The sequence below is a fragment of the Microtus oregoni genome, unplaced genomic scaffold (assembly GCF_018167655.1).
Source record: "Microtus oregoni isolate MIOR12 unplaced genomic scaffold, Mior012 000028F_ref0000031, whole genome shotgun sequence".
Lineage (NCBI taxonomy): Eukaryota > Metazoa > Chordata > Mammalia > Rodentia > Cricetidae > Microtus > Microtus oregoni.
This window is the reverse complement of record NW_024543087.1, coordinates 17,410,983-17,436,579: the sequence shown is the minus strand read 5'-3', so window position 1 is coordinate 17,436,579 and position 25,597 is coordinate 17,410,983. Positions and strand designations below refer to the sequence as shown.

Below are 25,597 nucleotides of genomic sequence, written 5' to 3'. Positions count from 1 at the left end.
TAGGGAAAGCCGCCCCGGGGGCCGGCAGGGTTCATTTCAGGACCTCATTGCCCGCGTTCGAGAGGCAGGGTCGCGTTCGGTGGCTGCTGCGAGGCCGGTGGATGTCGTCAGTCGGAAGCGTCTGCTGCTGCCCTAGTCTGGTTTCTCCATGTTTCAGCAGCTCAGGGTGCAGGTGGCCCGCTCTGAGGAGCCCCAGCCCTGATCTTACGTCTCTCCTGCAGGTCCAGCCATGGCCAAGTCCAAGAACCACACCACACACAACCAGTGTAAGTTCCTTGGGCTCCAGCCGGTGCCTGTACCATAGCAAATGTTGGTTTACACAGCAGAAGGGAGAACGTGTCTCCTTTCCGGTGAGCCTGAAGCCGGTGAGGTGTTAGTGAGTTGGGTTTTTGTTTGTTTTTCGAGACCGGGTTTCTGTGTAGTTTTGGAGCCTGTCCTGGAACTAGCTCTGTATATCAGGCTGGCCTCGAACTCAGAGATCAGCCTGCCTCTGCCTCCCGAGTGTTGGGATTAAAGGCGTGCACCACCACTGCCCAGCCCTTGTTAGCCAGTTTTGAGATTACAAGTTTGGGAGCCAGAAACCCCCTTAAGATGCTCACAATGCAAAGGGAGGCTTATTTCTGAGTTTGAGGCCAGCCTGATCTACAAAGAGCTAGTTCCAGAATAGGCTCCAAAGCTACAGAGAAACACTGTCTCCAAAAACAAAACAAAAAAAGATGTTTTGCACTTGGTCCCGAGTGTTTTCTCAAAAGGATGATGCCTGCTGTGATGTGAGGTCGGTGGTTCTCAACCTTCCTAATCCTACGACCCTTTAATGCAGTTCATGTGTCATAAAATTATTTTCGTTGTTACTGTTAGGAATCATAAGGGTCGCGACCCACAGGTTGAGAACCATTGTTAGGTGGTCTTAGTAGATGGTACCTCCTTTTTTCATTTGTGGATATGTATCACCTTACAGCCCGGAAATGGCACAGAAACGGCATCAAGAAACCCCGGTCACAAAGATACGAATCTCTCAAGGGGGTAAGTGTATTTGCTGGATCATAAAATACCTTTTGACCCCAGGACTACAGTCTAGGGCCTGTTGTAGTTTTTTCTCTTCTTGGGTTCACCCTCTGGCTACTCTTAAGTGGCCTTTGGCTTAATGTTTTCCAGTACCTTTTGCTCCTTTCTCTCCCCTGTTAGAATCCTGTCATAACTTTCTTTGACCTTCCCTATCCCAGTGTAACTTGCTCCCGAGAAGAAAAGAACTTGCCTTGCTCAGCAGAAGCCTTCGAGGGAGGGAGGGATTTTGTTGACTGGGTACCTTGTGGTTTGTCTCTTGTGCACTGACTGGTTCTATGCACTTGATCCTGCCTAGTACCAGACTGCGGGCCACTTCACTGAGTGTGCTGAGCCCTTCACCTGGCCTGCTCTTTGCCTGCAATCTTGCTCTTGATGTGAATCTGATGGTCTTGATATTTAATTGACTCCCTCCACTGAGGTGGGGAGGGTGACCTAGGGGACTTCAGAAACCATGCAGCTAGATTCTTCATAGACTTTGATGCTCTCCAACCCTCTCGTGGTCAAGGTTAACTTGACGTACTTACAGTGTCACTCTTGTGGATAGGGACTCCACGAGATAACTGGGGACTGGATGTTACCATATGTGTCTTTTCTGTTTTCCAGGTTGACCCCAAGTTCCTGAGGAACATGCGCTTTGCCAAGAAGCACAACAAGAAAGGCCTGAAGAAGATGCAGGCAAATAATGCAAAGGCCATGAGCGCACGTGCGGAGGCCATCAAGGCCCTGGTGAAGCCCCAGGTGGTGAAGCCCAAGGTGCCAAAGGGCCCCACCCGCAAACTCACCCGTCTGGCTTTAATTGCTCACCCCAAGCTTGGGAAGAAGATTAGAAGCTACATGGCCAGGGGTCGTAGGCTCCAAAAAACAAAGCCCAAGGTTCAAGCCAAGGCAGAGGCCTCAACTGCAGCTCAGGCTCCCAAAGGTGCCCAGGCCCCTGTGAAGGCCCCATAAAAAAGGTCGCAGTCTGCCAGTGTGAAGACAGATGGACTGGTGTGAACACCTACACAGTATTTGCAGATGTTCAGGACCTTATGCTGTTTTTACAAATAAACTTGAGGCAAGTTCTGTTAACCTGTGTCTGTTGTCATGGGACTAGGGTAGAACTGCTACCCTTGCTGGAGTAGAGGAAGATTGCAGCTTTGGATGAAGGTATGGGAGGATGGACTGGAGTCAGAATAGCCTGGACTTAGTAAGTGGAATGGTTGGTACTTCAGGGAGCCAAGGCATCTAGACTGCTCCATCAGCTGAGGGGATGGAAGGAACCTTGGCCGCCTTTGTTGGGTAGGGAGAGCATACTCTGGCATAGAGCTGTCATGGGTGCACCCGACTAGTGTCTACCACTGGGTTGTGCTGGTTCTGGGAGGGGAAGGTGGGTGATGGCACCTCCTTACATCTGATGCCATAGCCCTAGTGTTCCGGCTGGGGAGTCACGAAGTCAGGACAACTTGTGGAAACATGGGTCCTGGGGAAGTCAAACCAGCTTGGTGGCAAGTCCTAGGCTAACATTGACCCGTCTCTATTTCTTTGTGTAAGGTGTTTTGGGTGCTCATGGTGGAATGGAGGTTAGAGGACAACTGGAATCTGAACTCAGGATGATCAGGCTTGGGCTGAACCAACTATAGTAGGCGGCCCTGGCCTTGACAGATCTGGTTTAACCTCCCAGGGTGCAGGAGCAAAGCTGACTGCCAGCCTCAGTAGAGTCTTACTCAGAGCAACCAATCGGTGAGGCTTTCTGCAGGACAGAGTGGGTCCTGAGTACAATTAACCTTCAGAACTAGCCTTGATCCAACCCTGGCCTCCTTGGTGACTTAGGGACGCTGTAATGGCGCAGGTTTAGCCTATGATGACAGGGTTGCTCTGAGGTGTTAGTATTTTTTTTTTTTTTGGTGTTAGTATTCTTAACCATGTATGGAAATTGATCCCATGGCTAGAGAGGGCAGGAGAGGCAGCCTTGCTGTTGTGAGGTCTCTCTAGGGGACAGTGCTCCGACTGGAGAGCCACAGCTCCAGTGCAGAATGTCTTGTTTGGACCTTAGTGCAAAGACTGGCAGGGTTCAACGTGTAAGCAGTACAAAGTGCTGGCCCCTTACTATGAGCTGGGGTCATTGCCAAAAACACCAGGTAGTCTACAGACTAGGGTTTGGATTTTCTCTACAGGTAGGTGCATTAGCTCCATCTCCCCTATCTGTACTCATGGAATTTAGATGAGTGTTCATTCCTGTTTCAGGAAAACCTGCTGATTTCAGGAAAATCCCTGTACCACCTCTCCAGGCCCCCAGTACATTTGTGATGGGAACAGTATCTTGACCTTGTAGGTCTGAAGTGTGCTGCTTCACAGAACTGGGACCTCCAGCTGGGCCCAGATGTGGCTGTGTGGCCAAGAGGCACAGAGCAATTAAGAAAGGGCTCAAAGGCTCAACTTTCCCATCTGTGAAATGGAGATGAGAAAGCAACAAGTCCCCAGAACAACACAAATTCCTACTCCATGACTGTCCACAGTATGAGAACTTCCCATCCAACACAGGCTTTATTACTGGGCAGGGCAACCGCTCCTTGGCAGTGGTTGGGCTGAAAGTTGCAAGGGTTGGGAGGCATGGAGCTCAGCTTTCACCAGGCAAGGCAGGCACACTAGCAAGTGCAGAGATTAGGCGTGTATATATGTCAATCCCGCGGAGAAACACACCCTCATGCAGTCGTTCGTTATGGTCATGTAGCAGCACGGGTGTGAGGTTCATGGGTGAAAAGCCCAGAGCTGGGATCCCCACCTGCAAGGGATGGTAAGGTGCTGTCAGGAGGAAGGCAGCCTTCAGACAGCCCACTGCCTGGCATGCCCTGTGAGTGAGTAGCTCACCGCTCGGATATAACGGCTATCAGTGGCAGCAGGAAAGATCTCTGGCTCCAGGGTAAGGTTCCTGCAGGGGAAGAGCCTGGTAAAGGGGGAGGAAGGCAAGGGAAAAGCCAGAGGGGCACAGGATGGTGGGAAAGGCAGCAGGCGAGGTTCTGGGGATTTGGGCAATGGGGAGAGGGCTGGTCAGTGCTCACATTTCCTTGCAGGCTCCACTGAAAGCTGCCCACCAGGGATCGGAATCATCAGTGCGTGTCATTCGGGGCTCTGTAAATTTCTAGGGAAGGGCGGGATGACAGGGTAAGGACCAGGACTTCAGGCTCCACTACTCATAGAATGCTGTGCTTGGCACAGGGCACACCCACCCATCTAATAGGCTTCCAGGTGGCCAGTGTAGCCCAGGCCCTCTTCCAATTGTGTCTATTTCACACAATCCTTTATATCCTAGCCAGGCTTGTTGCTCAGGTGCCCTGGCCCTCAGATTGGCAGAATACATGTTCTCTGAACACAAGGTCCCACTTTCCTGAACCACATGTGTGCATAATCATATAAGCTCATCAGATTATTTTTCCTTCCTTCCTTCCTTCCTCCCTTCCTCCTTCCCTCCTTCTTTCCTTCCTTTCTTTTTTTCAAGACAGGGTTTCTCTGCCTGTCCTGAAAGGACATTGTGTAGACCAGACTGACTGGTCTCAAAAATACAGAGATCCTTCTACCTCTGCCTCCCAAGTGCTGGAATTAAGAGTGTGAGCCACCACGCCTTGCCTTTATTTTGTATTGTAAGACAGGGTAGCCCTTGCTGGCCTTGAGCTCACTATGTGACCAAAGCAACAGGACTTACTCCTCCCACATTACCTCTGAGTGCTGGGATCATAAGCATATGTCACTTTCCTGCTTTATGAGGCTTCAGGCATGCTAGACATGCACTCTGCCAACTGAACTACATTACAAATCATTCAAAGTACACAAACATTTATGCCCCCCCCCCCGCCCTTCATGCTGTAGGGAACATGAGGCAAGACCCTCATCATCCACAATGGGTAAATAAAGGAAACATCTCTTGCAGCTGAGGGGATAGCCAGGTGTATATAGTTGTACCAGGCACACACTCCTATCTTATCATCTTCGGTAAGGCAAGTCTCTAGTGGCCCTGATGCTCCCTCATCATAAGTCCCAAGTCAATACCTGAGCAAACTCAAAGGTGACCCCCTCGCCCGCTTCCTGGCACCAGCTCTGCAGCTGCTTCTCGAAGGCCTGAAGGAAGGGATATCAGCTGAGCCTCTAGGACAGGACTGAGAACCCAGGCTCTCTCCCTCAAACCTGAGTGGAGGCGGCACCTTCATGTCTACGTCTGGTGCCACCCGGAAATCAAAGCTGGCACTCATGGCAGCAGGGACCACATTATAGGCCACACCACCTTCCAGCTTAGTCAGATTCACAGAAGTCACAGCCCCTTCCTTCAGGTGAGGGTTCGCCCGCAGCCTGCATCGGTTCAGGAGGGAGGAGGGAGGCAGAGGGCAGGAGCAGCAGATAATAGAAGGTTGCACAAATCTCCCTCCTGTCTTGCACAGTCTTCCAGAGCCACCCCCACACCCCACCACCTTCCTAGGCTGCCTTACCTCTGCCTTTCCTTCTCCCGGAATGCCAAGATGGAGCTTATAACCTTATGCTAGGAGAGGATGAGGTGAGATGTGAGAATGGCCCTGGGTCAGAGCTTCCCGAATGCCCAGACTCCCCGTAGGCCACACACCAACTTCTCTGCTGCTGTATCCTCAATGAAGCGGGAGGCATGGCCTGGCTTCCCAGTGCTAGTAACCCGGATCCCTGGGAGGAACAGAGGTTTCAGCCTGAGAGCTGGAGACACAGTGAATCCTACAGTGGGCCCAGGTCTTTTCCACATTCTAAACTCTGAGTCCAGTACAGGAACCTGGCCCTGGCAACAGCCAAGGGCTTAGAACCCTTAGAACCCAGGAAAGAAAGAGCTGGAGGCAAAAGTCTGGATGCCCCAGACATCAACTTCTAAAGCCCTAGAACTGTCTGAGCTGCCACCTGGCTAGAAGTGGCCCTTGCGGGGTGAGATGAAGCCATCTCTTAAGTAGCTGCCAGAAGTAACCACATGGAGCTGCATAGCGTTAGGAGAGGGTAGTGAGCCGGGCAGTGGTGGCACAGGCAGAGGCAGGCGGATCTCTGAGTTCGAGACCAGCCTGGTCTACAGAGCGAGTTCCAGGACAGGCTCCAAAGCTACAGAGAAACCCTGTCTCTAACCTGCCCCACAGAAAAAGAAAAGGGTGGTGCACAGGGGGCTTGCATGCCTTGGTCAGCTGACCAATGCAACGGCTTTAGCAAAGGAGGCAGGAGAAAGTGATTCCCACTCCAAGTCCATACTCACACCAAGGGCTCCGTTCACTATAAAAGACAGTGAAGGCATCAGTGGGGTTGGCCAGGCCTGAGGGAGAGAGCAGGTACACAGAGTAGAGTGACTCAGCTTCCCCTTGCAGCCTCCCTACGCCTAGGAGGCTGGCCAACCTGCTCACCCTCATCCAGGGCAAAGCCTGCCCGCAGAGCCTGGAACTCAGGCAGCTTCACGAACAGTTCCATCCCTTTGTGACCTCCAACCTCCTCATCTGTAAAAGTGTCAGGGATGTGATATGAGATGCCTCGCAACAAACATTTTCCTTCCCCTCTTCATAGTTTCCCCTCCCCAGGCCACTCCTACCGGGCACAAAGGTCAGGTGGATGGTTCTAGGAAAGCGGTGGCCCTCACTCTTCAGTCTTCTCACAGCCTCCAGGTACCTAAGGGAGCAGAGGCTAAGTGTGGTGTGCGGGGTAGAACAGCGCCAGCGGTGTGTAGGGTAGAGCAGCGCCAGCGATGTGCGGGGTAGAGCAGCACTGTGTGTGCAGGGTGTGCAGGGTAGAGCAGCACTGTGTGTGCAGGGTGTGCAGGGTAGAGCAGCACTGTGTGTGCAGGGTGTGCAGGGTAGAGCAGCACTGTGTGTGCAGGGTGTGCAAGGTAGAGCAGCACTGTGTGTGCAGGGTGTGCAGGGTAGAGGCAGCGCCAGCAGTGTTAAGGGTAGAGCAGCGCTAATGGTATGCAGGGTAGAAGAGTCTTGTGCCCTTGACCCTTCCCTGCCATGTATTTCAGGGACTCCAGAAAACCCCCTGCCCCTTTCTGGGCCTGTTTCCCCATCCATAAATGGTCATGGTAGTAATTTCTGCTTTATTTAGAAAGTCAAGATGATCCTTGTTTGGCTTGGGGGCTTTTCAGTCACATCTGTTTTCTTGCTGAGCCCAGCAGGGGACTGGGAATGGAGGATACTCACTGGATGCTGACACTTTTCATGTCCTGGGCGCCCCTGGCATAGATGTAGCCCTCGGAATCCTTGAAGGCTTCAAAGGGGTCATGATGCCAATGTTCCTGGAGGCAAAGGTGGGAAGAGGGGCCCGCCATAGAATTGAAATGGTGAGAAGGTTAGAAGAGGGCTAAAGAAAACAGCTAGTTGATTTCCATCCCCCATCAGTTTCTGGACTTACCCCCTCCCTAGCCAGAACCCTTACTGGACAAAGGCTGCTTGTATAGAGCCGTGCCATACGAAGGCTAAAAATTAGTGGTGGGCCGGGCAGTGGTGGCTCATGCCTTTAATCCCAGCACTCGGGAGGCAGAGGCAGGCAGATCTCTGTGAGTTCGAGACCAGCCTGGTCTACAAGAGCTAGTTCCAGGACAGGCTCCAAAGCTACAGAGAAAGAGAAACTGTCTCGAAAAACCAAAAATAAATAAATAAATAAAATAAAAGAATTAGTGGTGGATAAATCAGGCATAGTGGCACGCACCTTTAATCCCAGCACTCAGGAATCAGAGGCAGGAAGATCTCTGTGAGTTTGAGGCCAGCCTGGCCTACATAGCAAGTTCCAGGACAGTTAGAGCTACATAGTGAGATTCTGTTTCAGGGGTGGGGGTGGGGGAACAAAACCAAAAACCAAAACAACAAAAGTGGTGCAATCAGCACCATGGGTTTCTGGGGGACACCCTGAACTCTACACCACATCTGTCCTTAGGCCTGCTCATGCCCATCTATACATACCTTAAAGACAGGTACCACATCTGTATGGGAGTTTAGCAAGATGGAGGGGAGTGTAGGGTTGGTGCCCGGCCAGGTCAGCACAGTGATCACATAGCCAGGCACCACCTGTGAGGGTGAGGTCAGGAGGCAGGCAGTCAGCACCAGGTGACAAGGTGTCCCCGAGCCCACATTTCCACCCTGCTCAGGATCCCAGGCTCACCTCTACTTTCTGACAGCTCAGGCCCAGCTGGTGGGCTCTCTCTTCAAGGAAGGCAACGGCAGCCCCTGGGGAAACAGAGAGCCTTGGCACTGCTTTTGCTGGTACCCACCAGCCCAGGCAGCCCAGAGATGTACAGTTGCCTTCCCAACACAATTCCAAATCCCCAAAGACACCTGCATCCGTGTACCCAAGGAACACAACGTTCTTGGCCCTTAAGAGATCCTCTGTGAAGGTCAGATACTATCTTTCTTAAAGACAGAGACGTCAGAGGTGAAGAGACTCACCCAAAGTCTCTTGGCTTGCAAATCATAAATTTTACAACAGGATTTGGATCCATGCACAAGATTCCCAGCCACCAAGCCTAATTCCCTAAGGGCTGTGCCTTTTGTTCAGCTTTGGTAGACTGGGAATGAGGTGTCTCTTTGTGGTTGCTCCAGTCTCCCCACTCCACTCTGGCCCTTGAGGAGGGAGGGGAAGCCATTCTTTAACTAGCTGCCAGGAGTAAACATGTGAGCTGCACAGCACGGGGAAAGGATGGTACATAGTGGGACCGGTTGCCTTGGTCAGTCGATATAGGGATGGCTACAGAAAACGAGGCATCAGAAACGCAGAGTGGGGTCCCATTGGGTTAGGTGTCGAAAACAGTGTACAGCACCCTCCCAGCCCTTGAGGCCACATCACAGGCCTTAAGACCCTGCATTCTCACCATAGTCGGGATTGGGCTGCACAGTGCGGATGCGTAGGTATTGGCGGAAGAGCGTCACGGAGGGGTGCTCGGACTCGGGACCCTTGGTGGTCATGGCGCCGCGTGCTGGCTTGGGCAAAGTCAGTAGCTAATTACTCCTCTCTCCCGCTGGTAGCAGCTGGGCCCGGTGGCTGCACCTGCACTCTGGCCTTTCCAATGCTGCTCCCACCTCGGCTTGACTCCCCCATTCTGGGCTAGCTACTTTCTAAACGTTTCCTCATTTAATCCCCAAAAGAGTCCTAAGGAAGTAAGTTTGTGCTTTTAGTGCCCACTTGACAAAAGAGAAAGCTGAGGCTCAGAGAGGTTCAGCGACAGCTCAGGAAGTAGGAGAACTTGGTCTGAAAGAGACATTCATTGACTCCCTACACCCTCCTCAAAATATTCCTCCCAAAGGCCGGGCTTTTATGCCACGGAGCCCCACCTCAACCCCTCCCTAAGGTTTCCCAACCTTGCTCTCTCCAGGTTTCCGTCCAGTGCTCTCCTCTCTCAGGGCCCTCTCGGTACTCTGGCCAGGTCTCAGGGTCCACCGAGGTCGCTATCTCAAAACCGCCCGGGTACGCCCACCACGTGGCCAGGGCGGGGTGGAGGGGCGGAGACCGGAGACTGTAGGGGCCGTCCCAGTTCCTGTGGCGGAGTCGGCGCCGTTGTCCCTGCCTGGCTCTGCGTGGGGCCTGCACCGGGTAACTCTAAGCTTGGATCCGGGATCCACCCCCTGGGTCCTCCTCACTGCGGCCAGCTCCGCCCTCCCCACGCCCCGCCCTGGAGCGTGGACCGCAAGCTTAGGATCATCCCGCCCCCAAAGGACCCTCCTCCCGCTGCAGCCTCCGGATAGGACAAGAAAAGAGGGAGGGGCCTGGCCCTAAAAGTCGTCGCAGCGGCTTTGGGTATTCATCTGCTCTCTAGGTGTCGGGCTGCAAAGTGCATCCTGTCCCCTCTGTCCTCTCTCTGCCCTTTTCTTGCCTCCACTCCTCAGGGAGGCCCTCCTTGTGTAGTGAGGATTATTATTATTTTTTTTTTTTGCATCTGCTTTCCCCACCCCGTGAGTTCCAGGATGCCTATGTGCTCAGGGGGCTCTAACCCTGGCCAGGCAGCGTGGGCGTCTGGGCAAGGAAGGCGCCGTAAATGAAAGATAAATGCCTGGATGGGAGAATGGGTGGCTGTGAACGTGTTACGGTGATATAACCATAGGTGTGACGTTATGAGTCTGAGATGGTAGGGGTGACCCGCATCATGTGCAATCGTGTGTATCAGGTACAATTATGACACCTGCCAGTATGGGAGATTGGGAAAGAGCACCTTGGCTGACCCCACATTGAACCCTCAGCTCTTCTGCCTCCAGCAGAGAGAGAAACAGAGGTATGGCTGTTCCTGTGGCCACCACCAAGCTGTTTGTAACTGTAGCTGCCCACTTGTGCACCTAGCTGCTCTTTGTACTCCCAGCGAGTTCTGCCCTTTGTTCCAGAGGCTGAGCCAGTTTGGGGAGGGGGAAGGGTCAGAAGACTTCAACCCTGGGACCAAGGGAGCAGGCAGGATCAAAGAGGGGCCATCCCACCCACTTGGGGTTGAAGTCTCTGGCTGCTCACCCCTAACAAGCAAGCAATCGGGTTTGGTGGTTCAACAACACTGTTTTAATTCTTAAACCACATGCCATCTCCACCTTCTCTGCACTGCTCTCACGCAGTTGGGAAGTCATTTGTATTCCCGAAGCAATCCCTGTGGAACTGCAGTCACAGGAACAGTTGCCTTTAAGCACCCTTAGTCCTATGTTACCAGGTAATCCAACCCCACCATCATTTCTCCTGATACTGTCACCATGCCCATTTTAAAGAGGAGGAAACTAAGACACAGAGAAGGAAGCACAGATTATGAGGAAGTAGCACACTCTCGCTTAGACTCACAGGAGCACCGCCTCCAGCCTCCCCATCCATCCCAGAGCAGGCTCAGACTTGCCTCCCACTCCCAGCTTCCCCACACAAGTCAGGAAACACAATTTCACTCTCCAAGCCAGACAAAAGGGCTTTTTTTTTTTTTTAATGTGTCTGTGAAATTAAATCAAAAGTCCTGGCTGGGCTTGATCCTCTGTCCTCAATCCCACTCAGGGCCAGCCTCCCTGGGAGAGGAGAGAGAGGGTCTAGACCCTTCAAGGTCAGTTCTGGGAAGTGAGTCCATTCAAGGCAAATGGTCAAGGAATGCGAGAAGGGCGAGGTGGAAGGCTTTGGGGTTGTGGAGGTAGCAGGCATGGCCCGCGTTGTGCAGCTTCACCACAGAGTGGTTGGGCAGGTGGTGGAGCTGCTGCAGTGATATTCGCGCCAAGGTGTGGTCCAGTTCCCCGTACAGGATAAGAGTTGGGGTCTGCAGGGCGTAAGATCGGAAGTTGTTGGCCCTGGGTTTCGGTGAGGATCCAGCCCACAAGCTATTCCTTCAAGGAGCCTTGTCCCCACACTACCTGCAGGGGCCGACTCTCTAGGACCCCCCCCCCCCCCACGTGATACAAGCCAGGGACAGGGAGAGGGTGCCAGCATCTTTTTTGCAGCTTGCTAAGTACCTTCACAGCCCTGAATTGATCCCGTGTGTAATTCCGTGTGGAGGTAGGCGCGATGGGCACAAATCCACGTAGCTGGTGGTGTCTTCGCATCAAGAAGGGCAGGGCATAGCTGCCGCTCAGTGAGGGGCTCACCAATACAGCATTCTGCACCTCTAGATTCTGCAGTACCTGTTTCAGCAGCTCCGCTCGCCCTGCCTCTGTGTTCACCTCAGTTGAAGGCGCTGAGCTCCCAAAACCTGGGAACAGCAGCAGTTACTACCTGAGAGGAGCTAGGACGGTTGATTTTTGTTTCTACTTCTTTACTGCAATTTTGCTCCAGTCATGAATCACAATGTAAATATCTGATTTGCAGGATATCTAATATGCGACCCCTGGGAAAGGGTCATTCAACCCCCAAAGGGATCCTGACTCACAGGTTGAAAACTGCTGAGGCAGGAATTGCTCAGGACTTCCTGCCCATCACAGTGGGGGAAAGAGATGAGGACCAGTGGCACACAGCACATTCTACCCCAGCCATTTTCAGAAGCAAGTTTTCATACTAAAATTGGCCCATTAGAAATTCAGTTTTCCAGAAGGTGAGATGGCTCAGTGGGTAAAAGCACAAGCTGCACAACCCTGAATGACTTATATCTGATCCCTGGAACCCATGTGGTGAAAGTAGGAAACTGACTCCCATAAAGTTTCCTCCGACCTCCACACATGCACTTTGTCCTGTGTGTGTGTGCGCGCACACACACAGACATGTGCACGCACGCATACACATGTGTGCACAGACAAACACACACAATACCAACTAATCCACTAATAATAATGTTTTTAAAAAGAGAAACATCGGGCTGGAGAGATGGCTCAGTGGTTAAGAGCACTGACTGCTCTTCCAGAGGTACTGAGTTCAATTCCCAGCAACCACATGGTGGCTCACAGCCATCTATAATGAGATCTGGCATCCTCTTCTGGCGTGTGTGGTCATACATGGAAGGAATGCTGCCTACATAATAAATAAATAAATCCTTAAAAATAATAAATAAATAAATAAACGGAGAAACATCTTTCAGTCATTATATTGGCTAAACTTTTAAGCTAATGACAGCCAGTGTCAGGAAGGGGTAAGGGACACCTACATGACTGACTGAAGGATCAATCTATACAGTCTTTCTGAAAGGTAACATAGTATTTGTCAAAAAACTTAAAAGTGTATCCTGACTCATCAATTGTTCTTGATAGCAACTTTAGAGAAACTATTGCTCTTAAATGTTTCTTTTGATTGTTTGAGATAGGGCTTTTTTTCCCCCTGTAGCTTTGGAGCCTGTCCTGGAACTAGCTCTTGTAGACTAGGCTGTCCTCAGACTCACAGAGATCAGCCTGCCTCAAATGCTGGGATTAAAGGCATGAGCCACCACCATCCAGTGAGATAGGGTTTCTCTGTATAGCTTTGGATATCCTAGAACTTGCTCTTTAGACCAACCAGGCTGGCCTTAAACTTAGAGATTCACCTACCCCTGCTTCCTGAGAGCTGGAGCAATGCACCACCATGTCCAGCTCTCCTATACTTAAAGAAATATGTCCAAAGAGGCTTCAGTTAGATATTTGGGTATTTCAGGTAACACTGAAAAATTTAAATTCACCAGCTGAGGAATGAGAATACAAGCCTGCCCATGCCTCCCATGGCCCACACTTTAACAGTTTAAGCATTAACAGCAGAGGAGGGTTGTAGGACCTGGCTTGCCCCACAAAGTCATGGTGTAGCCAGGAAAATAAAGGTGTGTAGAACTTTAAGCTGAGACCTCTCAGCATTAGAGCTCCCCCCTCCCCTGGGAACCAAGGACCTAACAACTACACATGCATGTACTGGAATGTTGGGGATTTTCCATCTCCCTGAGTCCTTGTAAATGTTCTCCAAATAGAACTCAGTTATTAGAATAGGGGCAAGATAACTGTTGACTCAGTTCCTGATGTTTTGACTCAGTCCCTGGGAAGGGGGCAAAGTGACCCTCAGATGTTCCCTCTTACCTCACCTGATGTGGCAACCGCTCTCCAGCAAATTATTGGTAATAGCCCTTTGAATAAGCCAATCATAATGGTTTAAAGAACAACCCCCAGACTCCCCCCTTGTTTCTGTGGCTTTTTGCTTTAAAAGTATCCTGTACCAGCTATTTGGGGTCTTTCTGGCTTCTCGAATGCTGAAAGACCCTGTTGCGACAGAATCAATAAAAATCCTCATGCTTTTACATCAACTGTGGTATGAGAATGGTCTCTTGGGGCAATGCCACCTCGGTAATTGGACTCCAGTGTCCAACAGGTGTAAATATATTCATTAAGTAGGCAGGATGCTCATGCTCCCAACCCTCACATACAACCTGCATGTTGTCAGTCTCTTTCTGTGTCATGGTGTCTGTCTGTCTATCTGCCTCTCTCTCTAGGCAGGTTGAGCCCAGGGCAAGGACTCTACCATTGAATTCTATTTCCCTTTTCCCTTTTTATTTTGAGAAAGGGTCTCTACTAAGATGCCAGCTTACCCCTGAACTCGCTCTGTAGCCTAGGCAGGCCTTGAATCTGGGAGCCTCCTGCTGCAACCTCCTGAGATTCATGAAAGCGGGGCTGTCCCTCTCAGTCGTTCAGAGAGGGGAGAGAAGTGTTACTGGTTTCTAGGACTTCACTTTTTATTTGTCTTCATGTGTTTTTTTTTTTTTTTTTTTTTTTTTGAGACAGGGTTTATAACAGCCCTGACTATCCCGGAACTAGCTTTGTAGACCAGTCTGGCCTTGAACTCAGAGATCAGCCTGGCTCTGCCCCCTGAGTCCTGGGATTAAAGGCATGTGCCATTTTTCCTGGCAGGACTTCATGTTTTTTTTAAAAAAATATTGAGTTAGCTGGGTGAGGGCCTTTAATCCCAGCACTCAGGAGGCAGAGGAATGAGAATCTCTGTGAGTTCAAGGTCAGCCTGGTTACAAAGCAAGTTCCAAGGCAGCCAGGACTGTTACATAGAGAAACTCTGTTTCAAAACAAAAACAAAAAAACAAAATAATATTGATTTTATTTTTAATTTATATGTGTTTCTCTGCATGTAGGTTTGTGCACATGAGTTCAAGTTCCCTCAGAGTCCAGAAGAGGGCACTGCATCCCCTGGAGCTGGAGCTACAGGTTGTTGTGAGCTGCCTGGATTGGGTATTAGGAAACAGACTCAAGTCCTCGGCAAGAACAGCACATACTCAACTGCCAAGTCATCTCTCTCACCCCTGGGCCACCTCCTACCGCCACCCCCACTTTCATTTTTAGTTAGAAGAATGACAGCATGGGGCTGGAGGGACAGCTTAGTGGTTGAGCGCCTGCCTAGTATTCTCGAGGCCCTGAGTTCAATCCACAGTACTGGAAACAACAATAAACCCAGAGTATAGCACAGTCCATGGGTACAGTTCAAAACAAAATGAAACCAGGAGAGTGTGCTGAGGTCTCAGTCAGTGGGTAAAGGGGCTTGCTGTCGAGCCTGACAGATCTCTGGAATCCACAGGGTGGAAGAAGAGAAGCAACTCTCTCTCTCACGAGTTATCTATTCACTTCTGCAGGTGTGCCCCCCCCCCCCCCGCGAAAGCCACGAAAATTATATAATCACAAAAAGCACAAAAATCCTCCCAGCGGTTGCTTATGAACAAATCACCTTTCTGTTTCCTCTGTGCCATACAATAACGCACACTGCAGTTTTCAAGGCAAGGAATAAAAACAGGCTCTTATTGTGGTGGCTTCTTGTGACCTCCGACTTGTTTGTCCAGACACGGGGCCCACACGCCCCTGCTTTACCTTGGGCTCTGCTACCCGTCCAATGCTTCCTTCTGGTGACTGCGCCTTTGTTCCTGCTGCAGCCTGCTTCCTCTAAGCTTGGATGTGGGGGTACTCACCTGGAAGGTCAATGGCCACAGCCCGGTAGCCCCTCTTGGACAACAGCTGCAGTGTGCCCAGCTGCTCCCATGTGTGGGAATTAAATGCCTTTCCATGGAGAAACACGACTTCTGCCCTGCAGACATATGGGGGAAGATGAGGCATGGGACCTGGGCATCTTTCACTGCCCTCCAGGTTCCTGAGCCCCACGGGTTGGGCTGGGGTCCCTCCATTAAACCCTTGGGTACTCACCTGTGTGCCTGCTGGATAGGCAACGCCTCCCGGTAAAAGATTTGAGGGTTGCCTCGGGTGAGACCAGCCAGAACTGTGACATTGGGGCCTCTCCAGAGCTGGGAAGTCTTCTCAGAGGGGCCAGGCAGCCCCACATACAGGAGAAGCATAAGCAGCAGGCCTAGACCCAGCAGGACTGCCTGGTACCGGCTCATGAAGGCCTGTATCACACAGCCTAGAGGAGAAAAGAGAAGAGACAGGCTGAGGAAGACCTTTAGCCCTCCTCCCTTTCTAGATCTGGAAGAATAGCTCATACCCAGCTACTACTCAGGCCAGGGCAAAGGCCTGGCACACTCCACTCTGTGGAGAAGTGCATGAGATGGCCCTCTGGCACAAGCATGGTTTGTTTGTTTGTTTTTGTTTTTATTGCTTTTCAAGACAGGGTTTCTCTGTAGCTTTGGAGCCTGTCCTGGAATTTGTTCTTGTAGACCAGGCTAGTCTTGAACTCACAGAGATCCGCCTGCCTCTGCTTCCCAAGTGCTGGGATTAAAGGTGTGCACCACCACCTCCTGACTTTGGCACAGGCATGTTTAATGGCCACCACCATCGCTGTGGGAACTACACAGCTCTTCTGGCTGTGGCCTCCATGCTTGACTTTCTACACTCAGCACTCAGAGGCCCCAAGAAAACACAGGGAGCAGATATGACTACAGTTCTTTGGCACAAAGGAATCTAGGCTCACAGGTGAAATTCTCACCGCAGCAGAAGAGACATGGGGCCTGGGGCCAGTTTCCAAAATACCAGGCCATATGTGTTCTGGAAGAAAACATAGCACTGGCAGGAGATGGATGAACTGGAGACACAGTGGTGGATGGAGGAGTAGAGGCTGCTGAGGGCCAACGAGCACAGAGAGACCACTGAGCGCATGCCCGGAAATGATTCTTTCCTCACGATGACTAGAAAACTGCTAAAAACAGAATGCCTGCACAATGGGAGCGGATAGTTCAGGGTCACACCAGCCATTATGGATCACTTCACAGAGAAAGTTGGGGATAATGCTGAGGTCTGAGACATTGGGGGCTAGAAGGAGTGTAGCTGGCCTAGAAAAGGACCAACTTCCACCCCACTTCTGCCAAATGACCTGTTTCATGAACTCCTCCAGTATGGTGTCTTTGTTAGCCCGGAGGGGACCTCAAGCAGGGCAGGCAGGTGGTCTTGTTTTAGAATTCCCCTCTATCACTAGTTGATTTTGGTAACTTGGGATAAGCTCCTCCTGGCACCTGCCCAAGTTTCTTGTGCGGTTTACATAATACACTCCACCTAAGCAGGTGGGGATGGGATGTCCCCGTCATCATTTATTGGGCCTAAGATGAACATGCTTGTCTTGTTTCTGGGACTCTGAACTCAGTTTTTTCTTTCTTGGTTTTTTTTTTTTCTTCTGGGACAGGGTTTCTTTTAGCCCTGGCTGTCCTGAAACTCACTCTGTAGACCTGGCTGGTCTTGAACTTAAGAGATTCACTTGCATCTTCCTCCCAAGTGGTGTCACTAAAGGCATGCACCACCACCGCCTGGCTCTGGATGCATTTTTACTAAGTGTAAATGCAGTCTGTGGTAGGCCTAGGAGCAGAGCTATGGCCCGCACTGCGCCACACCCACCTCTGCTGACTCTGGAGGACTCTTCTGAAGATCTCACTCTCTAGCTCCGAAGTCAGGCAGTGTGGGGGCAGCAGCAGATCCTTCAGTGCTGATGGGAAGTCAGGAGCCAGGCGGAGAAAGAGCACACTCTTCTTCCTAACCTGGCGCAGCCAAGGATGTCTGCCTCCAACGTAGCTTTAGCTCAGGTTCCCACGAGGCGGAGCATCTGTTGAAGGCCCTCTCTTAGTGGTCCACCAGGGTCAAACCTGTGCTTCTTTTTAGGGTGAAGGGGTGGGGTTTTATTCGTTGCCATGGCAACCCAGGATGCCCAAGACTAGACAATGTAGGGGTTCTGATGCAGATTGCTCCACAGGTGGGGGAAGGGAGGAAAGTAAACAAACTGCTTGCTCTGGATACTAGAATACACAGATATTTACACACACTCACACAGACACAAGAGTCTTGCTTCCACAAACTTCAAGAAGCTAATCCCTGGGGGGTGGAGAGATGGCTCAGAGGTTAAGAGCACTGACTGCTCTTCAAGAGGTCATGAGTTCAATTTCCAGTGGTTCACAACCATATAATAATGAGATCTGGTGCCCTCTTCTGGTGTGCAGGCATACACGCAGGCAGAACATTGTATACATAATACCTTTAGAAAAGGGAAGCTATTCTGAAAATGTACAGCAGCCTCTGCACACACATTGGCACACACATGCAACTGTTGTGTTAACAGTCCCTTCAGAGGCCAAAACTGCAGTGGAGCTCCTTAAGCAGGAAGGCAAAAAAGAACTCCCTGAAACTGCCCAGATTCACTAGGCCCCTCCCTACTTGAGTAGACAATAAAGGATGAAACTCTTTCTCAGACCAAACAATGCTAAGCTGCCAAGAAGACTCTTTAGAGCTCAGGTGAACTGCCTGGAAAGGACCCGCTCCATCCTGTTGAGAGGCCTGCAGGCTGTGCAGGCTGTTCCAAATGTTTCCCAGTTTTTGTGAACTGTCTCCCATACTAGGGTGGGCTTTCTATAAATAACCCCTTATCCATATTTCTGTTAAGTAACCCCAATAAAAATCATTGGCTCAGTGAGTCTGTCATGGCTCCCTACCTGGGGTGAGTAGACAAGTATGTTTTCTCCCCAGGAAAAGTTTTGCCACACAACAGCCAGTTAGCAGGAAGGCAGAGAGACCAACACATGTATTTCAAAACCATATAGAAGACAGGCATGGTGACCTATGGCTTTAATCCCAGCACTCAGGAAACAGAGGCAGGAGGATCTCTGTGAGTTTGAGGCCAGCCTTGTTTACATAGGGAGTTCCAGATCAGCTAGGGTTACATAGAGAGACACCCTTTCAAAAAAGAAAAACAAAACAAAACAACCCATACACAGGCACGGAAGCTAGAGAGACCAAGGCAGGAGGATTATAAGTTGAGGTCAGCTGGGCTGTTTGGCAAGACAGTCTCAAAGCAAGCAAACAAACAAAACCAAACACCCACAGCACCACATGCATACCCTCCTCGTAGTATTCAAACACAAAATCACACCCAACCCTTAAACCACACATAAACACACAGTCCCAGGCCCAGAGTGCAGCACTCAAGGAGAGGGATCCAGGCAAATTTGAGAGCTAGGGCTTCATAGCAAGCCCTGTCACAAAGAACAACAAAAACCCAAAACAAAAAACCAGCAACAATGATAACAACAAAGACAGAAACAAGTGCCCAAACTCAGGAGTACTGGATGGTCAAGAACTACCTGGGCAATGTAGTGAGACCATGAACTAAAATAAATAAGGGACTCGGTGGGCAAAGGCACTTGCTGCCAAGCCTGACAATCCCTGGAACTCACACGCTGAAAGATGAACAGACGAAAGCAAGTTGTTCTCTGACCTCCTCCGTGTTCCCAAAGACCCAGGGAAAGACAAGCTACCTGGCAAGCGGGGAGAGGGGACAGGCATGGGAAGAAATGCGCCAGCAGAGGGACACACATAAACCTTCAGAAATACACAGTCAGATGCAGAGATAAATACAAAAAAGCATACATGCAAGCATTCAGACCAGTGAACACCCCACCCCCACCCCACCCAACCCTCGGCAAAGGAGAAGAGAAACACTTAAACCCAGACGGTCAAGAACACACGCAGACACTCGCGCGCGCACAGCGCAGGAACACTGCACACGTGTTGCCCAGCGCTTGCACCTTCCAATGGACTCTGCCCCAAGCGGTGGGGACAAGGACGGAGATCCCCGGACAACAAGCGGGCCGCCTTCCCGGGAGACACTCACCGCGCTAACAGGAGTGACGGTAACGGTGACGGTGACGGTGACGGTGACGAGGCGGGGCCCGGCCGAGGCTGAGCCAACAGCCAAACGGCCTGGGGAGTGCGGCACTGCCTCCGCCTTGGTAACCAGCGGGTCAGAGTCGGACTAACCCCTGAGCGCTTGCGCAGTACGCAGCTGCAGGCCTTGCCTGATTACACAAGGAATACTTGGGGCGGTGCCCCGAGGCCCCGAGGCCCGCCTCTCCAGGCCCAGATTTTAGGAATTGTTAAGGAAGGGCTTGAGGTTTGAGAGTCTGTGGAGAGCCACCGCTTCTTCATTTTTAAAATCGTTTTGTTTGCAAAATGAGGTTTAGGAAAGGACCCACCGCGTGGGGATGTCATAGGATGTAAGGACAGGTCACTCGGAACACCGAGGCTTCCTGGCACCGAGGTCTCCTAGTGTAAATGCCAGATGATGTTATTGTCATGCGGCAGTTCCAGGCTTCCGCCTAAACACTTTCTTTACTCGCCCCATTCCCCTGCCGGGTCAGAGCTTTAGTGGGGCCTCTGAGCTCCCGGTCTGCTCAGGACACCAACTATTGGTTGGCAGCCTGTGATCAACATCTGGTCTGCCCCATGTTCAGGCTTCTGTGTTACAACCAGGCCTCGGGGTAGGGACGCCATGAAGGGTGCAAAAGGTTCACTATTTGTTGATCTTTGCCAAGGCTGACATTAACCAGAATAGCATTAATCATTCTACAGGCTCGGAAAAGACTGCCATGCCACCTGGCTGAACTTTGGCAGAGCCTTACACGCTGATATGTAGGATGTCAGCTTCATGACAGGTGCACAGCTCGTCCTGGATTGTCCTGACTCGGGATGAGGGCGGTTTAGGGGGGCGGACAGCATGGATACCAGAAATAGCTTTCCCCCTCATAGAAGGCCACTTCCGTGTGGGGCAGATAGCTGAGAATTTCAAGACCTTCATCCTGGCTCTTGGGAGACATGGGGGTTGGGGCGGGGAAACAGGTTAGGTGGGAGAAGAACGAAGGGTTAAGGTGCGGACGAATCTAGTGGTAGTTTGTGACCGAAAGAGGGCGCCCGGAACCCTCAGGTCTGTCTCCACCTCCTGCCCGGCCCCTCTCCTACTTCTCTCCCCACCCGCCAACAGCACTCGCCCTTCTCCTGCCGAAGACCACGCAGATTTCCAGGTACCACTCTGCGCTCTCGACTCTTTCTTTGCGTCTTCACTCAGAACCCACCTGCCCCAAGTCTTCTCATCTCGGCTCTCCAGGTCACCTCTCTCTGGGCTGCCCCTCCTTCCCGTGCTTCCTTCAGACAGACCCAGGGATCCGGAATTGTGGGGTGCTGTGGACAGACAGACCACGGGTGACCGCAGCGTCAACCGGTTGGGCTCCAGCGGCCAGCGTGCTGAGAACCCCGCGTCCCTGGCAGTCAGAAACTTCCAAAGTCTTTGCCGACTGGTGCATGTGTTTCTGTCTCTGGAAAATGGGCCTTCATCCCAAACAAACTTGGTCTCACTCCTACCTGTATTTATTGCTAGCCCACCCACTCTACGATAGTGCTAGGCTAGATGGTGCTGATCAAGATAGTGTTAACCTCGACTGAGCACTTACTATGTGCCAGACATGTATCAAAGTTTTTTTTTAAATGCATAGCTTCATTTAATCCTATCCACTGTCTATGAACTAGTATTGAATAGTTCCATACATGTTCCAATACAATAGGAAATACCAGTTTTTCCTACCAGCAGATTCTCAGCTGCTGGTGTGACCCACCCAGATGCATAGCTTTTCTTTTTCTTTTTTTCTTTTGGTTTTTCAGAACAGAGTTTCTTTTGTGTAACGGCGCTGGCTGTCCTGGAACTCGCTTTGTAGATCAGGCTGGCCTAGAAGTCATAGAGATCCACTCACTTCTCTGCCTCCCAATTACTGGGATTAAAAGCGTGTGTCACCACACAAAGCTTTCTTCCTTCCTTCTTTTCTTCTTTCCTTTCTTTCTCTTTTTCCCCTGAGACACGGTTTCTCTGTGTAGCCCTGTCTATCCTGGAACTCACTATAGACCAGGGTGGCTTTGAGATTTGCCTGCCTCTGCTCCTGAGTGCTGGGACTAAAGGCTTGGGCCACCACTACCCAGTTCATATAGGTTTTTTTGTTTGTTTGTTTGTTTTTGTTTTTCGAGACAGGGCTTCTCTGTGTAACAGCTCTAGCTGTCTTGGAGTTAGCTCTGCTGGCCTCGAACTCACAGAGATCCACTTGCCTCTGCCTCCCGAGTGCTGGGATTAAAGGCATGTGTCACCACCACCTGACTAGTTTTTCTTAATATTTATTTATTTATCTATTTATTTATTATTGGGGTGGGGGTTGAGACAGGGTTTCACTGTGTAGCCCTACCTGTCCTGGAACTCCCAGAGATTCGCTGCCTCTGTTTCCCAGGTGCTGGGATTAAAGGCGTGTGCCACCATTGTCTGACAGCTTGTCTTAAATTCTTAAGTGACATTCCTAATTCTGCCATTGTTCAGTCAGTTGAAGCCCAATATCACATAATGGAGTGGGAGAGGCAGAAATAGTAGCTGCTTTTCCTGACCTTAATTCAGCTCCTAGAGACCTGGTGGTCACCTAACTGCTCCCTGCTGTCTCCCAGGCAGGGTGCTCTTTTACCCACTGCTCATCAGCCTGGCTTTGAACTGCAGGCACATCACCATCGAGCATGGCCAGTGTGGACCAGCATGAGGGCACCATCCAGGTGCAAGGCCAGGGCCTCTTCTTCAGAGAGGCTCGGCCTGGCAGTGGACAGGCTGCTCGCTTCTCTGTGCTGCTGTTACATGGTATCCGCTTCTCCTCTGAGACCTGGCAGAACCTGGGTACTCTTCGTAGGCTGGCTGAGGCTGGCTACAGGGCTGTGGCCATTGACCTACCAGGTACTTCTGGGGGTGGGCTCCTGGGCCAGGGTTGGGGAAAACTTAAGGACGGAGAAATGGAAGGATTTAGCTAGGCAGGGCCCTGAACTTGACTAGGCACACAGCGCATGGACCTTTGAACCTTTGTCTAGTCTTGCTTTAGTAGGGTTGATACACTGCCCAGTTGCTTCTCAGTTACCGAACCTGTGTCTCAATGTTTCTGGGCTTCACTTCCCTCATCTGTAGTGAAAGGTACCACACTCCTGCTGGTGACTATCCCTAGTGAGCACAGGATGAGGTTCTCGGTGTGAATGTATCGGCTAATACTTGAGGGCTAGTAACAGGTGCACAGGCTGCTGGAAGCACTATCAGTAAGTCCTCCAGAGCCTTGGGAAGCGAGGCAGGCCCTGATGGATGGCTAAGGACCTGGTCACTTACATGCAAACAGAGTCCTTGGGCACTGCAGAAGGCAGGAATAGCTTCCAGATTGCCTGTCACAACCTGGATCACCAGGCCCCGTCCATCTTAATCTCTAGTGAGGAATTCGAGGCATAGCTATCTGCAGGATCTAATCCCCTCACCGGCTAGGGCTGGTGGCTGATATGGTTTCAGGTTTAAAGGGCAGATCTCCAGTCTGGCCAGGCTTGCTTCCAACAGAGGTTGGGCTGAGCTTCAGGGTAAAGGTCTACAGCTAATGTTGTTAAAGGTGGGAACTGACTGGCAGGTCCCAGTGTAGAAGCATTCATCTCGGGTTCGATCCTCGGGGAGGGCTAGGTGCCTTCCAACAGTTAATTAATTTTCACAAGTTTAAATGGCAGGGACGTTCCTTATCCCTTTTCAACAGAGAGGGGAAACTGGGCAGCTGAGGAGGGCTGAGAGGCCTGACCTATGGTCATCTTTATAGTAAATGGAGACCCGGGACACAGAGCTAGCCTGATAGACTCCAGAGCTTGACTCTTTCTGGGACATTGTTAGTATGAGTGCAAACATGGAAAGAAATGTCCCATTCTTGCTACAAATATAATACACTGGGCTGTGGATATGAATGAATGCAGCCCACTGGTGTTGCACGAACCTGGGCACCCAGAGATCGACCTAGGAGCACATGCTGGAAGAAGGGATCCTTTTTATTCATTGCCCTTGTCTCTCCTACACCTGAATCCCTGCAGGTCTTGGCCATTCCAAAGAAGCAGCAGCCCCTGCCCCTATTGGGGAATTGGCCCCTGGCAGCTTCCTAGCAGCTGTGGTGGATGCCTTGGAGCTGGGACCCCCAGTTGTGATCAGTCCATCCTTAAGTGGAATGTATGCACTGCCCTTCCTCGTGGCCCCTGGGTCCCAGCTCCGGGGTTATGTCCCAGTGGCTCCCATCTGCACAGACAAAATCAGCGCTGCTGACTATGCCAGTGTTAAGGTATCTTGTGTGTGTGTGTTTAAAGCTGAGATGGCATGTTAGGAGCAAGTGGGAACCATCCCTGGGCCTTCCTCATCTGGTGGCTGGGTAACCAACGGGGTGGTTTCTGGGGAGATATGACCACCTAACTCCTTTTGTTTGGCTTGTTAGATTACTATGTATAAAATTGTGTAGTGGAGAAAGTACAAATGTCCCCACTCTCTGGACCAGCTTGTCTCCAGGTGGGCAGGAAGAGACTAAAGTGGTGATGAGGGCTGAAGCTGACCTTTAAAGGCTGGGGCTGGTGTGGCGAGCTCCTTGATTCTTTTTTTTTGTTTGTTTGTTTTTTTTTTTTTTGAGACAGGGTTTCTCTGTGGCTTTGGAGCCTGTCCTGGAACTAGCTCTGTAGACCAGGCTGGTCTCGAACTCACAGAGATCCGCCTGCCTCTGCCTCCTGAGTGCTGGGATTAAAGGTGTGCGCCACCACCGCCCGGCTCCTTGATTCATTCTCCCTTTCCTTCCGCTCAGACACCAGCTCTGATTGTATATGGAGACCAGGACCCCATGGGTTCCTCCAGCTTTCAACACCTGAAGCAGCTGCCCAACCACAGAGTGCTGGTCATGGAGGGGGCGGGGCATCCCTGTTACCTGGACAAGCCTGAGGAGTGGCACACAGGGCTGCTGGATTTCCTGCAGGGACTAGCATGAGACTCAGTCCTGCTGATAGGGGTGACAGCCTGCCCGCTCTGGGATCTCTTGCTGGCTTCTCCCGGTCTCACCTGCCACAGGTCTGTCTATTCTGTCTGTACATCTGTCTGGGCTCCTGTCACTTCTGCTTTTCTCTTGCAGCTGCAGATCGGATCAAGGAGGTAAATCAAGTGGGAAAAGCCTCGGATTTAGGGGAGAAACCTGATTGTGGGTAATCCATGAGCTTCTCCTTGCTTGGCTCTCACCGCTTAGCTTACGTTCCCGCCACCTCCTTCTTCAGCTGCAGGCCAGACATTCCCTTAACTTCCCTACCCTCTTAGGCCAAAGATAACAGACATATATGAATGCTTGTTTAGATTCATCCCACACCCAAACAGAACCCTTCCCTTGGGAGCACATGGATCTACGTGATTGGACTGATACCCACATTCCTTTTTTTTTTTTTTTTTGGAAGTTTCATTGTGTAGCCTTAGCTGTCCTGGAACTAGCTCTTGTAGACCAGGCTGTCCTCAAACTCACAGAGATCCGCCTGCCTCTGCCTCCCAAGTGCTGGGATTAAAGGTGTGCGCTGCCACCACCATTGTCTTGAGCAGCCTTGCATCACAGGCCTGCACAGGTACATGTGCAATCCCTGTGAAGGAAGGTGGGAACCTCTTTCCGAGCCAGTCTTTGTAAAAGATCCGCTTGCCAGATTAAAGATGAAGCCAGCCCTAGATTTCTCTCACCTACACTTTGTAACTGGTCCCAGGCCAGAATTGCTTCCTTCCTCAGAAGAGGTGCACCCTTCTGCCTTTCAAATATACCCGTTTTACTTTTCCCCTTCCTTTTGGGGGCTGCACAGCTCCCCAGGTCATCAAGCCTGACTCTTCTTAGACAAGCCTGTTTGGGGGTGGGGTGGGGAGACCGACTGTGTAGGTCCCTGAAATAAAGTATATGCTATTAGACCTCACATGCTTTTGCTGTCTCTGTCTCAGCCCGGGCCGCTCCTCCCCCTTCCCCTAGGGACTGCCACTGCGGGCTCCTCCCCCACTCTGGCGGGACCAGATGGTCCCCCTGCCCTTTGTCCACTAGGCCAGATGGAGGGAAAGGGAGATTGGATTCCCCTCCCCA

At 51.2% G+C, this 25,597-nt stretch overlaps 3 protein-coding genes across 14 annotated transcripts; 1 reads left to right on the top strand and 2 right to left on the bottom strand.

The window, feature by feature from the left end:
• Nucleotides 1-3,551: 3,551 nt before the first annotated feature.
• Acy1 (aminoacylase 1) lies at nt 3,552-9,642 on the bottom strand. 2 transcript variants are annotated; one of them, XM_041676956.1, is made up of 15 exons: nt 9,375-9,642; nt 8,888-8,996; nt 8,182-8,246; nt 7,983-8,087; nt 7,224-7,318; nt 6,620-6,696; nt 6,438-6,527; nt 6,293-6,349; nt 5,654-5,727; nt 5,523-5,572; nt 5,241-5,385; nt 5,089-5,157; nt 4,104-4,183; nt 3,913-3,973; nt 3,552-3,826 (listed from the first exon to the last, which is right to left on the bottom strand). In XM_041676956.1, the coding sequence occupies exons 2-15, from the start codon at nt 8,979-8,981 to the stop codon at nt 3,662-3,664; spliced, it is 1,227 nt and encodes a 408-aa protein (XP_041532890.1). In that variant the 5' UTR covers nt 8,982-8,996; nt 9,375-9,642; the 3' UTR covers nt 3,552-3,661. The 2 variants fall into 2 exon arrangements, with proteins under 2 accessions (XP_041532890.1, XP_041532889.1); XM_041676955.1 differs by having other exon boundaries at nt 8,888-8,992; nt 9,375-9,641.
• Nucleotides 9,643-10,592: 950 nt separating this feature from the next.
• Nucleotides 10,593-19,653, bottom strand: Abhd14a (abhydrolase domain containing 14A). Of its 7 annotated transcripts, none has more exons than XM_041676958.1 (6): nt 19,495-19,653; nt 17,232-17,484; nt 15,597-15,810; nt 15,365-15,480; nt 11,472-11,707; nt 10,593-11,278 (listed from the first exon to the last, which is right to left on the bottom strand). In XM_041676958.1, the coding sequence occupies exons 3-6, from the start codon at nt 15,788-15,790 to the stop codon at nt 11,096-11,098; spliced, it is 729 nt and encodes a 242-aa protein (XP_041532892.1). In that variant the 5' UTR covers nt 15,791-15,810; nt 17,232-17,484; nt 19,495-19,653; the 3' UTR covers nt 10,593-11,095. The 7 variants fall into 7 exon arrangements, with proteins under 7 accessions (XP_041532892.1, XP_041532897.1, XP_041532895.1 ...); XM_041676963.1 differs by having other exon boundaries at nt 17,232-17,436; nt 19,495-19,619; XM_041676961.1 differs by having other exon boundaries at nt 17,232-17,436; nt 19,409-19,500.
• Nucleotides 19,654-20,516: 863 nt separating this feature from the next.
• On the top strand, nt 20,517-25,429 carry Abhd14b (abhydrolase domain containing 14B). 5 transcript variants are annotated; one of them, XM_041676966.1, is made up of 5 exons: nt 20,517-20,680; nt 20,764-20,953; nt 22,134-22,410; nt 23,559-23,800; nt 24,308-25,429. In XM_041676966.1, the coding sequence occupies exons 3-5, from the start codon at nt 22,200-22,202 to the stop codon at nt 24,485-24,487; spliced, it is 633 nt and encodes a 210-aa protein (XP_041532900.1). In that variant the 5' UTR covers nt 20,517-20,680; nt 20,764-20,953; nt 22,134-22,199; the 3' UTR covers nt 24,488-25,429. The 5 variants fall into 5 exon arrangements, with proteins under 5 accessions (XP_041532900.1, XP_041532903.1, XP_041532901.1 ...); XM_041676967.1 differs by having other exon boundaries at nt 20,529-20,680; nt 20,808-20,953; nt 22,183-22,410; XM_041676964.1 differs by having other exon boundaries at nt 20,529-20,680; nt 22,183-22,410.
• The last annotated feature ends 168 nt before the right edge of the window (nt 25,430-25,597 follow it).